The sequence below is a fragment of the Microtus oregoni genome, unplaced genomic scaffold, assembly GCF_018167655.1.
Source record: "Microtus oregoni isolate MIOR12 unplaced genomic scaffold, Mior012 000004F_ref0000308, whole genome shotgun sequence".
NCBI classification, from domain to species: Eukaryota; Metazoa; Chordata; class Mammalia; order Rodentia; family Cricetidae; genus Microtus; species Microtus oregoni.
The window spans coordinates 64,029,689-64,047,210 of NW_024543063.1; the positions used below are offsets into that span (position 1 = coordinate 64,029,689).

At 52.0% G+C, this 17,522-nt stretch overlaps 1 protein-coding gene across 2 annotated transcripts in view; it reads left to right on the forward strand.

Moving 5' to 3' along the window:
- Positions 1-14,565, forward strand: part of Znf423 (zinc finger protein 423) — a 238,521-nt gene extending 223,956 nt beyond the window's left edge. For both annotated transcript variants that reach the window (XM_041650920.1, XM_041650919.1), the window contains one exon: positions 13,874-14,565. In XM_041650920.1, coding sequence (XP_041506854.1) covers positions 13,874-13,903 — 30 coding nt within the window. In that variant the 3' untranslated portion in view covers positions 13,904-14,565. The remainder of the gene's footprint in view (positions 1-13,873) is intronic.
- Positions 14,566-17,522: the final 2,957 nt, after the last annotated feature.

A 17,522-nucleotide genomic window follows, 5' to 3' on the forward strand; every position in this document is an offset into this window, starting at 1 on the left:
CCCATTAGGACAACAAGAGCCCAGCACAGCTCATATCTGCCCACCCTTGTAGCCCAGGCTGTCTTTGAATCCCAGCCCTGCTACCAAGCAACTGCGTGATCTTGGAGCCTCAGGAGCCCAGAGATTAGAGTTTCTTCCCCGTGGAGTTTGGATGGTCTGAAGGTATCATTGCCTCCAGCATCAAGTCTACAGGCATTGGCCAGTGTTACCACTGCCACCATCGTCCAGCCATGGTCTGGGTGCTGAGAACTTCTTAATTCAGGTAGTCAGTGGTACACACATATGCTCAGTGTGACCACACTGTTTGATGAGCATCTACTATGTGCCGTGTGTGTGTGTGTGTGTGTGTGTGCGTGCGTGTGTGCAGGCAACAGAGACACACAAAGGCCTATAGTTGTGTGTGCACTTGCTGCACGGAGGGCACAGTGCACTAGTAGGACTGGGCCTTTCTTGCTTGCTTGCTGAGTGAAGAATGATCGATCATACAGAATTGCCCCCACTGCCTCAGCCCCAGCAGACAAAACTGCTCAACTCTAATCTAAAAAGATGACATCTAAAATTCTATATTACTTTTGTGAGTGCTCTAAAATTTCAGTATTTTTGTGAGCCAACATGATGTCACAAGTATAAAATTCCACACCATGATACCATGTTTTAGGCTGAAAATTACTTTAAATTTAGATAAAAATTCCTTCGTTATATATACAAAACACAAATGAATTTTGTGTGTAGACTTGAGTCCCATCTAGAGGTATACGTTATACAGATGCAGATGCTACAAATTAAAAGACTCCAAAATGTAAAATGTTTCTTGTGTCAAGCATTTTGAATAAGAGATCGCCGAAAACCCGAAATAAATTGATCAATTAGTCAATCAGTAATCGAACAATTGAAGTCTCACAGGACTCTTCAGGACACCTTGGGCCTAGACCCTGTCTCTGCTTACTGTTGGTTTACCACTTGCTTTGCTTAGCCAGTGTCTGATGTCCATGGGCACAAGGCCTCTCCATCTACAGTAGAATGTCACCTCATCACTGACCACAGTTACCATCACTGGGGTCAGCTGCATGTCCTGAGGAACTATGTGTGGCAATGTTGGGGTCTATATGCAGAGGAACACCAATCCCATCTTTAGAGACCCTAGGGCATGGGTCTGTGTCTATGACCTAGTGGAGTGTGTATTGGCTGGTATTCTAAGACTAGCCCCTTCCAAGGGCCAGCCCTTCCCAGGGTTGCTCTCTGGACCTCCTTGTCAGAGAGTTCACTCTAAGACTGTGTGAAGTGAGGTAGAGCCCTCAGGATGCTGGGATAGATGGCAGCCTTGTTTCTCATGGAGGTCTGTTCTAAGGGAGAGGCCAGAACCAAGCGTGGTCATTGGTGCATGAGACTGCAGCTGCTCCAGCAGTCCTGGGTGTGTAAGGACTTGTGACAGTCACAGAGAGGGAGTGGAAGACCGGCTCTGCTGAGATGTCTTCTGAGCCCCAGGATTCGGTCCAGCTGAACAATGAACCATGATGAGGCCCATGTGGGGACTGGGGGCCTCCCCAGAGGCTCAGCTTTGAGCTGAGATGGCATTTAGAGTGGATCTCGGGCTGCCTGTTGGAGCCTGCCATTCATGCCCGGGGGCTGGGGCCAACCAACTTTCTGGGGGCACCATGCCATCGTGACAGATGGGCATGGGGGACTGCCAGGAGCCTTGAGCCTGGGACCATTGTGTATGCTTCAAGCCTAGCCCCTTGCCGGCGCCGTTTTAGGCAGAACCAAATGCCTTCAGTTTCTTAGTAACAATGACAATACCAGTGGCAGTGGGTGACATGTCGCTTCAGCGCTCACAGAGAGTTGCACACTACAAGGCTTTGCCTCATGTGGATAGAGACAGGGTATTTAGTATACAGGAAGGACACAGTTGTGAGGCTCTGACGCTTCTGGTCACTGGGACCTTGGGTACTGAGATCAGATCCCAGGAGGGACATGATAAAGGGGGCATTATGGGGGAGACAATGGTGGTTAGTGTTGCCATCTCACTTTCTCTCTGATCGGCTGCTGCTATGTAGCCAAGGTACGCTACAAACTTTCATGTTCCCGCCTCGGCATCCTGAGTGCTGGGCTCTCTACTTTTGATATGGTCACAGTCAAGGACACCAGTGGAGTGATGCCATGGCATGCCCTTGTCAGTGGCAGAGTTGAGCTCGCAGGCCTGGTGGTATGAGAAATAGTAAGGATATCAGAAACACCCTACATCAAACTCAGTGGAGACCCTTCAGCCACCGTCTCCCACAGCACCATCTTAGTGCAGCTGGTGGAAGGCTGAGACATGGGTGAGCAGCAGTGGAGACAGAAACCTCGACAGCCTGGCTCCTAGGTGTGCATTGCTGCAGTACTCTGGATAGACTTCATGTGCTTAGGCCACTCCTGCTCAAACCACCTCTTCTTGAAAGTGTGGCTGGCCACTTCCTGCTAGGAGACTGGGCTCTGTGTGGTAGGGGCCCTGGCCCCCCATTGACGAGTCTGCCGGAGACCGGGGTGGCTCTTGGTGGAAGCTTAGATTGTACTCATCGGTGCAGCAGGAACAATTACTAATGACATTTAGAAAGAAATTAATGATGAGAAATGCAAGTTGGCATTTCAGTAGCAGCAGTCAGTGGCCCCGTGAACACTCGACGGAGCGGAGGGCGGGGGTCGGGGGGGGACAAGAAATTAATTTTGCTGTGTCAATAGTGAGCCGGCTGTACTCACTCTGCCGCTGAAGTTTACACAGAATCAAGCCGGCTGGCTAGGGTGGGTCCAGGCCTGTGCTGGTTGACAGTTTCCTTTTGGTGTGGCGTTAGGTGGCATCCTGGGGGTGATAGGAGAGACAGCGAGAGTCAGGGCCACCTCTGGCCAGCAGAAAGACTGAGGAAAAGCCTCAGTTTCTTCATCAGAGAAAAGGGAGATGTTGAAAAAGTGATGTCAGTGTGTGAAGAGCAGCCCAGGGGCTCATAGGTGATAGCCGGGACACAGACGTGTTCAAGGATGTGGAGCTGGGTTGCCTTTGGGTTCACTGTGATACATCTTAGAACAGATAAAGCCCGGCACTGGTGGGGACTGTGGGGGAGGCAGAGGAGAAGGTAAGGCGCTAAGTCGATCTGGGACAGGGTGTGGGGTTCCTAGTGGGGTAGGGGAGCATGCCTTATCTCGAAAACCCCCTCCAGTCTCCACTCACACAGGAGTAAGCCGTTGTCACTGTGACCATAACAGCAAACACCGCACAGAGCAAAAGGTAAACCTCCTGGTCTGGAAGATGTGGAAACTAAATAATTATTTCTGTCTTTCAAACAGGATGGTTTCCTATAGTTAGCATCCCAATGTTATTTTGTGTTTATCAAGTGCCAGACGTGGTCCTCATCACTTTTGAACATTAAACGCCTAGTCCTCACAATGCCTCTATTAAGATAAGAAAACCAAGACACACAGAGGTGATTCACTGCCCCAAGGCCACAGAGCTGGTCAGTGCTAGCCTCAGGCCACTACCCAAGACCCTGTTTTCTTCACCACACCAAACACAAAAGCTGGGTTTCTTGGCTGGCTATCTATCTATCTATCTATCTATCTATCTATCTATCTGCTTTGGTATTTGGTTTTACCAATGTTCTAGTCCCCCTGGCAGCAGCGGTCAGCTACCCCATGTGGCACATGGCATTCTGTGTGCCATTTCAGGGTTTATGTGTATTTCCTCTAACCCTCCTAACGGGGCTGTGAGGTAGATGCAGTTAGCCCCGCCCCCTTTCAGATGTATAAGTGAGGACTTAAAAGAAATGAAGTTTTCCTAGAACCTAGGATCGCAGAAGTAGTGACTGACCAAAGCCACCTCCAACCTGTTCATTCATCCGGGCACTCTCTGGCTCCTGCCATTGAGGCTTTCACAACCTATGCTCCCACTCACCTGCCCACCCCTCCACCCACAAGATGTCTGTCCATCCAGCAGATACACACATATCTACCCACCTATCAATAATGAGGTATATATGTTAACTTTTATTTACGATTTATTTTTAATTATGTGATATGTGTCTGTATCTCTGCGTGGGTAGGGGCACAAGTTCAGGTGCCCGAAACTAGAGGGGTCAGATTCTCTTGGAGCTGAAGTTATAGGTGATTATGACCTGCTCAGCAGAGGTGCTGGGAACTGAACCTGGGTCCTCTGCAAGAGCAGTGAGTGCTCTTTACAACGGAGCCATCTCCCCAGTTCCCACATATACAGCTTTTAGAGTGTCTTTCTTTTATGCTCTTTTTTTTTAAAAAAAATAAAAGATTAATTAATTTTAATTTTATGTGTTTATTTTCTCTCCATGTGTTGTGCATTCAGTGCCAGAGGCAGCTGGAAGAGGGTGTCGGATCCCCTGGAGTAGATGGTTGTGAGCCACCACGTGGGTACTGGGAAGCGGCCCTAGGTCTCCTGCAAGATCAACAAATGCTCGTAACCACTGCACCATCTCTCCAGCGCCCTCTTCGCCTCATATATTCTTAATGTCACATTCCCCCTTGAAACCGCCTGTACACATGCGCACGTCCTGCTTTGGTTCACCGAGTGGGATGGAATAGACCAGGAGCGCAGATGACCGTGGCTTTGCCTCACGGAACCAGTGAGTTCTGCCATGTAGAAGGGAAGCATCGGGCAGACCCACTTGGTGTTGGTAGGACAGGTATGTGGTCGGAGACGCTATTGCCAGCTGAGCCACAGTCTCCGAAAGCAACATCCCAGAAATAGGGAGATCACCCTGCGCCCTTCGATTTGTGGTGCGTGACTCCCTCGGGATTGGCACGGGTACACACCTACGTGTTCCATGAGGACTGTGGCGATTGTTAGCTGTAATGGGTCTCAGCTGCAGTGTGGATCAGTGGCGCATGCCACGATTCATCACAGTAAATTAGGTCCATCTTCGAGACTTCTGCCTCTGCAGCCTGGGGGGCTGTGGGCGAGGGGCAGAGCCGTGTGGTCGCCAGAAGCCGTTTGTGGATGCTGGGCGTGAGGGCAGCCACCCTCAGAATATCTGCTGGAACGGTTCTTTGTTGGCAGGGATAATTTTCCAGAAAATTGGAAGATGTGGTAAAGTCTTCTTTTTAGCGGGAATTTGGAAGAAAGCAGAAAGAGATCTGGATCTAAGTTTTCATTATCATTTACAAAACCTAAAAGCACCCTTGCAGTTCAGGGACCTGAACATACGTGTTCAGTATAATTAGTGACCGTGTGACCTAGATTTTCCAGGACAGCCCTCATTTTCAGGTCTTACATCCCACTACTGGCTAGTTGCCCTGGTTTTTTTTTTTTTTTTTTTTAGGTTTGTGAGGAAGGATGATTCTGTGTGGACGTAGTAAAAACCTGCCAAGGGTGGGAAATGGGCCAAGAGGAAACGGCCCTCCCTCTCCAGGTCCTTCCTATGTTGTTTTTTTAAAGTGGGTGGGCTGCATGCTTGTCTCTTGTTTCCTCTCCAGTGCCAGGAAAATGCAGACACCTCCTTCAGCAGCAGGTCCGTGTCCCCTGGAATAGGACTTTAGTCTGTGGGCGTTGGGTCTCTCTGGGTTCTGTGCCCATGATCTCCTGGCTCAGAGAGCCACGCCACTGATACCAACGGTCAGTTCTGTTCTTGTGGAGGAGAGCCTTCTGCAGCATAGCATGGTCATGGAGATTCCTTCCAGTCAATACCAGCAACTGCTGACAGGGGGCGTGGTGTCCCTGGATGCTGCAGCTTCAGTCCACAGCCCAGGGTGTCACAGGCTACTATGTCCTACTTCCTCTGAGGATACAGATATGAGATGGCCTCACAGCAATAATCTACAGTTTCCACCCTTGGTGAAGACTACACGCCTGTCCCTTGCTTGTCCTACCTGCTCGGTTTTCAGCTGTGGTAAATTCATGCACCATGAAGCTCCATTCTGGTGTGCAGCTCTGGCATTGAGAGGCATGCACTACCATGCAGACTTCACCGTCTCCATCCCCAGAACGCGTTTGTCTTCCCAGCCTGAAACCCTGCCCTTTTTCTCAGCCTCTGGAAGCCGCCACGTGCTGTCCTGTGAGTTGGGCTAACTCAGGACCCCAAACAAGAAGATCCCAGCAGTATGCATTTTTCTGTGACTAGCTGATTTTGCCTAGTGTAATGTCCCCAAATGATCCTGGCACTTTTTAAGACCACTGCCCAGCGTGTACTGGATGAGGGAGTTGCTGCTTCCACATGTTAGCTGCCAACGCTCTGCTACATGGCTTGCAGACTGACCTCACGACAGCCGTGGCAGCAGCACCGGGCAGGGCCGGTGAGCAACTGAAATCATCCCTATCATTTCTAGATTTCTGACAAAGCTTGCAGATGTGGCCTTACTGGCCCAGGTATTCCCACAGTGGCCTCACGTGGGGCTGAGCTATGCATCTTACCGAGCTTGAGCTCTAGAGGCTGACACAGACCCACTGGCCCCATTGCTTTGCATTGGCCTGGACCCACTCCTTCTCAACACCACATGCCTTGCATTGGAGGCCTCCTGCAGAGTCCAGTCAGTGTGACCGGAGCAGCTCTTCTAGGATCTATCCCTAGCATCAGCACTTCCTGAGTTTAGTCCCCACAACTACCTCTAGGTTACTTAGGCTGTGCCTGTGTACCCCATGTATGCGTATGCTCCAGTTAGTGGCGGGTTAGCCTCCTGCTTACTCTTGGTCCTCACATCTCCTGCAGGGTGTATTGTTCCTGTTTAGGGCTCCCATTAGCTTACAAGGATATTGTTCTTGTTTTGGGGCTTACGCTCTTCAGCACAGTCAGTGGCAGGTCTGGTCTGAGAAGCCCCTGGCTTGCTCTTGGTCCCCACCTTTTTCCATGACAGCACTTTTTCCCTGGCTTGACTGTAACAGACAGGCTTGCTTCGTGCCTGCCCTGAGGAATCAGCTTTTAGGAATCTGATTTGGCCCTTCTGATGAAGGGACCCAAGGCCCAGTTCATATCTGGGAGCTGTCAGCTAGAGTCAAAGCAGGCTGGTACGCTCAGAGTGAGCCAGTGCAGCATCCTGCTCAAGAGGGACTAGTGTGCACACACACAAGTGAATCTGCTACGCAAATGCACATCTTTAGAGAAACAGTTGCTAAGTTTCTTCAAGGCTTGGGTCTAATGTGCACCTTATTGCCTCACAGGGACAGGTCTATAAGCAGTCCTGGGAGTATTACACACACACACACACACACACACACACACACACACACGCGCGCGCACGTGGACACATACACACACACCCTGTTTGTGACAGCAGCCATCAAACTACTGGTTTCCCTTGCTTGGCTGTCATAGTTCTTACCCTCCACACCAAGCACATAGAACTGGGCTCATTCGCTTGTGGGGTGTGTTCCTCTGAGGCTGCGGGTCCCCAGGCACGTAAACAGTTGTCACCTATGGAACTGGTTATAGAGTAGGGCTACCTGCCTTTTGTGTCCTGGGAACAGGCGAGGGGTTTGAGGAGGAGGGAGTGTTCAGGAATCAACTAGCCAAATACATCTGGATCAGAGAGCTTCCTCCTGTTCTCAAGGTATTTCTTGGGTCCCTGAATCTGCTCTGTCTCTTGAATGTCCCCCAAAGCTACATCTTGTTCCCTGAAAGCTGGGCTCTTAACTCCAGACCTGTCACAGGCTGAGCTTAGTTTTGCAGCTCACTTGCTGCTGCTCTGGAGGGGCAGGCTCCTCCTTGTTGCTGACTGGGCAGCAGGAACAATTAAAGTCTCCCCGTGTATGGAGGGTCTCCCACGCTTTCTCTATCTTACAGGTAACTCTGAGGCTTTGTACCAGGCCTTTTGGGCCACCAGCCTCCCTCAGATGCCAAAGGTGAATGTTACTTGCACAGCAGCAAATGTCTCTGGCCTGGGGATAAGTGGGTGACAAGAGGGCTCCTGGGGGAAGTAGGGTACAAGTATAACAAGGCCTGCCCCAACTCCCCAGGGAGCAGCACGTCACCGGCAGGCATTTATGGGGAGCCCCAGCCATCACTCACTCCTAATTTTAATGACGTGCATTAGCTAAATTGTGTTGTGAGTATTCATTCGGCGCCGTTTATGGGGTGCTCTCGAGTGTGCGCACCGTTTGTCAGAAGTGCAAACTAGCGAACATACGAGCCTTTAAGACAGGCCATCTGTTCGTCTTAGACCCTTGGACGATTGTCAAGCACTGCTAAAAATTAGTGCTCACAAGCAGAGAGGGGCTGCCCAGGTGATGCACGGCAGAGAGGGGAGCAGAGCTGCCTGGGTCTGCACCCTCCCCAAAGGGAAAGACAAGAGACACTGTGTGCTGGGAAAGCCACGAGAGGGCGCGGAGGGACATGACAAGCCCCTGCCGAGACACCTTTTGGGTGGAGGCATGAGCTTTCCCTCTGCCTTGCGTCATGTAACTCCACAGCTCAAATACTTTTCGATAGCTCCCAGTGGCCCAGATTTAAGGGCAAGCTGCCTCGTCTGGCATCGCGGAGCCTCATCAATAAGGCCCCTGCCTTCCTTTGGAGGCTCGTCTCCATAGCACATACCCTGTGCTTCTGCCAAGCTGAATTATTCATTGTTCCCCCAGCATATGCTGCACTTTTCACATTTCACAGGCAGAGCGGTGCCACGGCAGAGGGGGTTATACAGACACTGGGTGGGTGCGCATCCTGCCTGCACTGCCATTGTCAAACCCTGGGATCCAAAGCACCCTGCACCTCATGTCCTGCTCGGCAGGGATAAAGGTGGTCCTTGCATCTGAGGGCTCAGATGTTATAGAAGTGTGTGGCGTCTGGCTGGCGGAGCCAGGCACTGAGCCTCGGTCATTGTGAGTCACCGTCTCTGTGAGTGTGACACCTACATGATGCTTGTGTGTTTATCCTACTTGGCAAAGTGCTCCCTCATTCTCTGTCTCTCTCTGTGTCTCTGTCTGTCTGTCTCTCTCTCTCTCTCTCTCTCTCTCTCTCACACACACACACACACACACCCACACACACACACACACACTCGTGCAGATCCTAGCTCAAGCCGTCCTTCAAGGGCAGCTGAAAGGCTTCTCCGGAGTGGGTCCCCATCAGAAGCCCTGTCTCCCTGCTGCTCTCCATGCAGTTCTGCAGCTGGAAACTTGGCAGAGGCTGGCCTGTAGCCCCTCTCCTTCTCCCCTGTCCACTGCCCAAGGCCAGGCTCCTTGACTGTGAAATGGGCACATAATGAATGGTGCCCTACAGCAGCCCTGCTCAGCCAAGCCAGCTAAGGCATCTGTCTTCCTCGGAAAATGGAATCTTTCAGGCTAAGGCCCATCCTAGCCCTTGGTCCCTGACCTTGTGGGCAGTGTGTGTGTGTGTGTGTGTGTGTGTGTGTGTGTGTGTAAAACCGCTGTAAAACCAGGTCCACAAGGGCTTCTCCGAGCTGCAGCCATCCAGGGATGGCATGGGGACAGGATGAGGAGAAATAGCCTCTTCTGGACTGGGAACCTGAGGAAGTGCAGTGGCTTCAAGAAGAAGGTCCTGCAGGTAGGGCAGGGAGAACGCAGGTGCAGACATAATGGTGGGTGGGAGTCATGCAAGCCGGACAAAGAGCGTGAGAGGTGGGGCTGGTTTGCGTGGAGAGTAAGTGTGTCTCTGCACCAGCTGGGCTGGATCTTCAGGAATGAATCCTTTTTTCCCTGCCTCCTTAGGGTCTTTGATGTCTATGAGTCCAGACTCCCTATTCCAACCACGGGAGTGTTCTCACAAGGGAGGGGGCAAGGTGTCTCCATCTGTGCATGCTCAGTGCTCAGCCTGGGACCTCACAGTCAGGGCCTCAGTGAATGTCTGTGAGATGGATGGATGGATGGATGCTGGTATGTACCTCTCCCTCTACCATAGCATCTCCTAGGGCTCTCCTTGGTACCAGATCACTCACTCTACTGCAGAAACGGGGAAGCAAGTATCCAGCCAGGTCTGATGAAAAGGGATCAGTGACACCTGCTGTCCTGAGGGCAGGGCCATGCAGGGCATTCCTGAGAGCAGTTAGCTTGGAGCTCCAGCTGTTACTGGTTGGGGAGGGGTCCTAGCAGGGAGTAATCAGTCCTTCTGTCCCAGGCACTTGTCTGTGGGTAGATTCATGGGCATCATCATTTTTGGAGTCATCCTGGCATCGCAGAAAGAGGCGACTCACAAACCTTGCAGTGAAAGAACTTGCTGCAAGGTCACATGGTTGGCAAGTGACCGCTAACACTGAACACTAGCTCTTTTGGTCACTAAGGTACTTAACAGGTCACTAAAGCTGCCTGTCTTGTGGTCACCTGGGAGGGTGACTAGTGGGGCATTTGGGACGAGCCAGGCAAGGTGCTAGGACTGGGTAGGTAGGTGACGGCTATCAAGGCAGCCAGCACACAAGTAGGGTGGCTTATTGGGACACCAAGAGTGGTGTACAGGACTGAGGGGTCTCTTTGGCCCATAACAGGGCCTCCAGGGCAGGAGGAATTACATCATTTCATACAATCAGACAACCAACGTACTGAAATACTTGTCCCCTCAAGCATGACTGCTGGTGGGCAAGCCAGTGAACAGAACCCGAAACCCAGACCTAGAGCTGTGACCTGTGGATCCAGACCACAAAATCGTGGGCTGAGGAGGTGGGTGGAGCTCTGACTCCGTGCCCAGAGTTGGACTTCACGTGACCTTCTAGCGCATTCCATGTGCTTTGGGGTTGAAAACAGCCCTTCCACCTGGCTTCATGCACAACTCACTGCTCCTGTACCCAGCACAAACCCAACAAGCAGTTAGTGGTTGTCACTCAACAGAAGGGCAGTCAAGATTCTGTGGGTGAAAGAACTAACACAAAGGATGGTCCCTTCAGCTAGGGCCAACCAGACACCAGTGGTATGTATCAGGAGGAGGCCCTGAGTCAGGGCATCACAGAAACCCCATCCGAGAGTGCAGGAGCGTTGCCTAGTGGATGGCGGGCGGCCGAGCGCCTTCCCTGTGCCTCCGCTTTATTTTCCTCACCTGCTTTTCTGCCCCACACCTGTGTCTCCCTGGCAGGCAATGAGGCCTGCAGGTGCCAGGCGTCCTGGCCAGGCTCATCTCAGCCTTTGGCCAGACCGCTGCCAGCCTTTATGGTTCCGGGGAGTGCTCAACTGTAAGATCGGAAGCGTCTTTTAAAAACTGGTTGCTTTGTTGTTGTCGGTCTGTTTTCCTTCTCTAAGGAGACTCAGTATGGCATAAGCAGAACTAGAGAAAGAGACTGGAGCTAGAAGGGTCTCAGAAGAGCCGTGAGGTTGGAGGAAGCCATCAGAAGCGTTGAAGCAGTGGCTGTTCTGGGAAAAGAGCTCCCACAGATATGCCCTTTCAGGTGTTTGGGGGATCTGAGTGATGGATCTTGGACCCCCTCTGCCTTCTCAGAGACTGACCTTGGATGAAACCCTCCTTGGATGAGCCCTCAACTCCATGAACAGCCTCTCTAAAGCACACACACACACACGCTGTGACCCTCTCCTGGACTACTGTTGGCACCGTTAATTCTGTGTTTGTCACTCCTGCATCAGACCCCTTTAGGGAGGGGGACAACTGGAGTCTTCCCCGCCGTTAGCTGTCACTGTTCCCAGCCCGGAGCAGAACATCTAGCAGATACTTTTAATGACACAAGCTGAGTACACTGTGACATCCTGGACTTTTGTTGGGAAAGTAAAACTTTAGGAAGGTATTTTTTTTTTTTTTACTAGTGTGCCTTTTGGAGGAGTTTCCTTTATGAGCCTAACCTAAAATGCATGCACTATTGCTCCTAAAGGGAGAAGGCTCTGAGAAGTGTTCTTTATTCCCAGTTTCCTAGCCCGTGGTCCAAGACAAGGCTTTCCACCTCTAGAGATTGCCAGTGCGTCGTGTGTCCTTGTTCCGGCATCCTTACAAGAGGCTGCCTCATTATCCCTAGGTTCCCAGGAACTCCTCCCAAGATGGAGGTGAGCAGCCCTCAAGGGTCTTGCCTGGCTCCCTGCTGTCTTTGGCAGTGGTTCACACACACGAGAACTCACTGTTTGCTCTCCCCATTCACACCATCTCTCCACCCAGGTGTTGGTTAGCACCCTCGACTTGTGTTAGTTCGGTTGTTCCCAGGCAGCTGTGCCTACCACACTTCCACTGGGCACTGGGGAACCCAGCATGTGTCCAGCCCTGGGCCAGGTGCTATTGTCCTGCCTGTGGCTCAGTGGGGACAACCAGGCCTAAGTACAAGAAGTGTGGGTGCTGGGCAGGTGAATCCCAGGGATACACCTGGGCTGGAGGAAGTATTAAGGCAGCCAAGGTCCAGAGTTACAAGGAAGCCAGATCTGTACATAGGATGCTTGCAGTTCCACATGGTTGGTTGCTTTCACAGGGCTGGAGGATGGGGTTCCCATGGAAACCACCTGGACCCCATCTTCGGCTCAAACAATCTGCCTTGGACCTTGGACCATTTGAGGTGTGAGGTCATGCTGACTGTCTGGGCTTTAGTGTGCAGCAGGGTGCTGGGGCAAGCTGTGGATAATCAGGGGGTTGATTTACCTACTGGGTGCAGGTCACTAGATTCTAGTGGCCTGGATCAGCCCCTCCTGGATCCTAGCAGGTTGAAGTGGACTGGTATTTTGTCTACTTGAGCCTCACTTGAGAATCGAAAGCAATGCGCCTGTGTCGGTTTGTGGCCTGAGCGCCTACCAAAGGACCTATCCTGGAGAGTAGCTGTGGTCCCATCACCATCCTAGGTTCTCAGACCTCTAGGAAAAAAATCTGGTTGTCCTCTGGTCTTTCTGGAAGCGAGGCCTGGAGTCTAGGAAAAAGTCGCGGCGTCTCTCCTGCCCCCTAGTGGTTAGTGGTAGAGATGCAGGCCGCTGCTTTCAGCTGGCGACTGGTTGACTGGGTCTCCTTGTAGGGCACCGAGGCTGGGAGGCTGAGGCATACTAAAAAGCCTGCAATGGAGATCGGCTGTATGTAGCCTTGGGGGTCTGTCCCTGGAGGATGTTGCTTCCCATCTTCAAGTGTCTTGAGGTGGACCGCTGCCTGAAGCTGGGACGATAATAGTCTGAATGGGCACCACCCGTGACAGAAAAGAAATAAAAAGACCAGGCTTCAGAAGCCAAAATCCAGCCCCAGGCTGCTAGCCGTGGTGGAAACAGACCCCACACTGCCCGCCCTGTCTGTCCCGGCTGGAGGAAGGATGTGCGTGGGCTGCGGAGAGAGGGAAGTGTTTGGCCACAAGGTCCCAACTGGGCCCTGGCTTCCCATGCCCAAGCGGCCAAAGCGCACCATCTCTTTCTCACGTGACCACACTGGCAGGACCCTGGGAGCTCAGCCTCTGGCTCTTCCCAGCACCCTCCCTGCTGGGTGACCTGTCCCCTGCCTGGGCCACGGGCGTCGCCCACCCACTGCCTTGGCGCGTCTGCGCTCGCTCGGGTGCCTCTGGGCGGCTGCGTTGCTCTGCACATCTGCGGTTTCCTCCTGCGTGGCTCAGAACAGTGAGCAAAGGGACCGAGATGGGATGCGGGGGGCAGCCTGCAGGCCGTCAGAGTTTCCTCCTCGCCATCTCGCCATTGGAGGGAATGGGAGGTGGTGCTCATTATTGCCACCTCCCCGGCTGTTCCTTCTCCCTTCACGTAGCCCACCCTCTAGGTGCGACCCGAATGGTCTAAAATAAATAAATAAATAAAAATAAAAACAATTTACAGGGAACCCAGGTTGGCAGCAACAGGAACCGATCCCCAAGCTCGGATCTACGTGGCGCCTTGGCAGCGGCGTCCCCCGAGCACTTTTTTGCTTTCGCATTTTGTTTTGTAATGATCTAGCCGCTTTCTGCAGCTCTCGGCGTCCATGCCCCGGGTGGGAGGGGACAGGCATGCTCGCCATTCTTTCGCCCTCATGCGTGTCTCCTTTCTTCGCCTTTGCAGAACCACACGATGAGCCAGCACGCACAGTGAGGGACCTCGCGACAGGACACCTCTCCGCAGAAGGCTTGCCGGAGACGCCGTGGGGAGGGCCATTTGAACATTACATCCAATCAAAGTGTCATTTGCAACCCAGATGTAAAACTCTAATGATTTGGCCATGAGGCGCTGCTATTATAAGCAGCTGGAAATGAATATTAATGGCAGAGATTAAAAGTATTCCATGCTCAGTGTTTTTTATTGTCCTGCTACAGCTAGCGTGCTTTTAGAGTTTTCGCCGCAGAGTACATTTCTAGTGTTAGAGAAACCTGCTTTTTGAGGCTATTGTCCTTTGTTCCTTCATGTATTATATTGATAGTTTTTAAAAAGAGGATTAGTGTGATTTTTTTCTTTGCTTCTTTTTTTTTTCTTTCTTGTTTTTCTTTTCTCCCCCTTCGGTTAACTACTTTTTAATTGCAATTCTAGGTAATTGTGCATCGTGATGTGATTGCTTGGCTATTGTCTGAATATTTCCTTTTAATTTTTTAATTAAAGACTAATGCTTTGATTGGATTTGCCAGTTCACCGGACAGTGATTAAAACTCTGTAATGAATATAATCGGTTTCCGTGCAACTGGATGGTCTGCTTTTAAATGTGACTTGATCTGACTGCAGTAACTAGTTCAGCTCAATAAAGGGAATCCATGCGATCAGCAGCACTGCCTGGTTCTCTCCTCTTCAACCCCAGGCCAAAGGGGCTGGCAGGAGGTGTGTCTCTGGGAAGTTCCCATGGGCTCACGCAGACCCCTGGGGACTCCATACAATAGACTCACAGAAAGAAGCGCCTTAGACTAACTCTTGAAGGCCGGATGAGCTGCAGGGGTCACTGAAAGAAAGAATCCACAGATCAAGTATTCTGCTCCTGTCATTTTTGGATCAGGAAACTGAGGCTCAGGGGTCCTGGGGGATATTTCATTGCCTCTGCCACATGTCAATGACTGACTCTCATCCATTGCTGTTGTTTTACCGGGATGGGGGCAGGCTGGTGGTTAGCCCTCACGGTACCAGGGCAGCAGAAAAACCGTGGGTTCTACTTTGGGCCAAGGCATAGGATGTGAGGGGAGGGAACAGCAGCTACCCAGCCGTGGGAGGTCCAGGGTTGGTAGCTCCAGAGTGGAACAAGGTGGAAATAGCAAGTTCGCAAAGGAGACCCGTGACCCGGGTCAGGACTAAAGCCCAACAAGAAAGTGCTCCAGTTGCAGAATTCCAGAAGACAGTGTTCAAGGGCTACCCGCGCACATAAGCCGGGAGAAGGTGGTGCAAGCCCCTAGCTTCTCAGGGACCTAATGACGCAGGCTCTGCCGCTGCCTCAGGGCTCGCCCCGAATTTCAGCAGGCTTCCTGGACTCCCCTCCCCTCGGCTCCACACTGCTTCACTGCCACCGATCGCAGAGGCTGGACCCTATACTGGGAACCTTTCCTGGTTCGGGTTTCACCTGGGGCAAGGAGAGCGGAAGTGAAGCAGACAGCTTGCACCTAATTATAAGGTGATAGCGAGTCAGCGGAATTTGGAGCAATTAGCCTCCTCTTCTTCTAGGGAGTTACTAGCTAGGGGTTTCCGGTGACCTGTAGGAGGTCCTTCCTCTTCTTCCCACGACGATTAGGGGGTGGCGCTTCCCAGGTTACAAAGCGAACTTTGGCCCGAGAATTCACTCAGTGAATTATCCCTGCCCACAGAATGGGAATATCGTCCTTGGATGCGGGTGGCCTCAAAGTGGGAAGATGCTATATGCAGTCCCTGGGGATGCGGAGGGAGGGTGGCCGTTTCTGGAGAGATCTCAAAAGTTGGGTTGGCGCGAAGCTTCTCAAGGCCGCCGTTATGGCCGGGTTGGGCCAGGATGCTTTGGCCATCTGCAGGCAGTGTGGAGGCTGTCCAGTCAGGTCCCCAAGCTTACCACCTCGCTTCCTCGGGCGCTCTCCAGCTCCGGATTTATCCGAGCCCCATGCAGCCCAGGTGAGCCCTCAGTAAGTACCAACAGAAGATGTGATTTGACGGTTGGTGGCGTAGGGCTAAATTAGTCACTGCCCCCATTAAAAATACAGCGGGGGGTTTAAGAGCTTTTCACGCCGAGTGGGAATCAGCGGCGAAGCCGGCTGCTGCCTTGGGTAAGGAGAGAGGCGGCCTGGGGGACGGCGAGGTAATGAGGTTTATGGCGGTGACAAGGCTGCCAGGGAACCCCGCCGACTCCCCTCGCCCAACCCCATTGTTCTCTGCTGGCTGTGCCCCCATCGCGGCAGCTGAGCGCCCCTCTCCACTTCCTGCGGGATGGGGGCTGGGACTCGCCTTCATCGCTGTCAAGCGGCGTTGGGGTGGGGAGTGGGGCACGGCTATAAATCAGTGACTTAGAGCTGAGTGAGCGGGTTCACCGCGCAACCCAGGCGTGTGTGTGACGGTGCCTGCGGCTCGGCTGTGAGCAAAGTGAGGCCCGGCCTTCTCTCCAGGCCACCTTTAGCCTGGAGGGTGCAGGGAACCAGCTGTGTCATTTGCATTTTGCTACAGGGGTGGGTGTCCAGAAGCCCACTTTCGCGGTAGGTGCATCTAGATGAGCAGACCATCCATTTTATTAGGCTCAGTCTTTGCCCAGGCTTGGAAATGACCCAGGAATCCTAGGGTACTTGACCCTGTTCTCCATACCCTCCCAGAGCTTCTGGAAGCAGGACTGTAAGAGTTTTGGTTACCAGGGAAGCTGCCCTAGGAAGAAGGTCTTTAGTGCGCCCCTCCCCCAACCATGTAGCGGTCCTTTCTGACTCCCAGTGTGATAATGTGGAATTCCTCCCTCCTAGTCTGAGGGTGAGTTCTTTGGCGTGGGTTGTTGAGCACTCAACTTTGACCTAGTTACCTATTCACTCATCCATCCTCCAGCACACAGGGGCGACAGATGAGGAGGTCCATGTGTCCCTTCCCCTCCTCAAAAGTCATTTGACAGCTACCTTCTAAATGAGCAAGTCACTAGATACCCAGCAACACACAACTACAGTGCTATGATGGCGAAATGCCTTTGTTGCAGGAGCAGGGTTGTGTCAAAGAGGCCTTGCCAAGGAAGTGACCTGAACGGAGACCTGTAGAATAAAAGAGGCCAGCGGGCACAAAGAGGAGGAAGAGGGCTCAGTCTGCGGGGAGCTCTGAGCCAGAAGCAAGCTGGGGGTTGCCTTAGAGGTCTTCACCTCTGCCTTTCTACTTTAGATAGTCTGAGAGCAGTCCAGAGAAGTTGATAATTTGTCCAAGGTCACACACTAGATAGAACTGCATCTGCATCTTGACTGGCCTTCTACCTTAGATGTCTGGCTCCCAGCAATATTTTGATTCAAACATAATGAGGATGATAATCAATCAGGTGACACAGAAAGACTGCTGGCTCCCCTTTTCCTTGATAATGAAAGAATTGGTTTCAGGCTCTCCACCTTGGAGAGACGCCGGTATAGCTTCTATATCCATCTCCCAGAAGTTAGTGTGTCCTCAGTTAGTCTATCAAGGCAATATCCACAAAGAAAATGGAAATTGTAGGAGCTGTCTTTAAGGAGAAAAGGGAGTTTATTACTCTTCTGGCTGGTTGTACTGTGGATACAATAGCTGGGAGAGCTGGGTACCACCTTGAATGATTAGGTAGGTAACT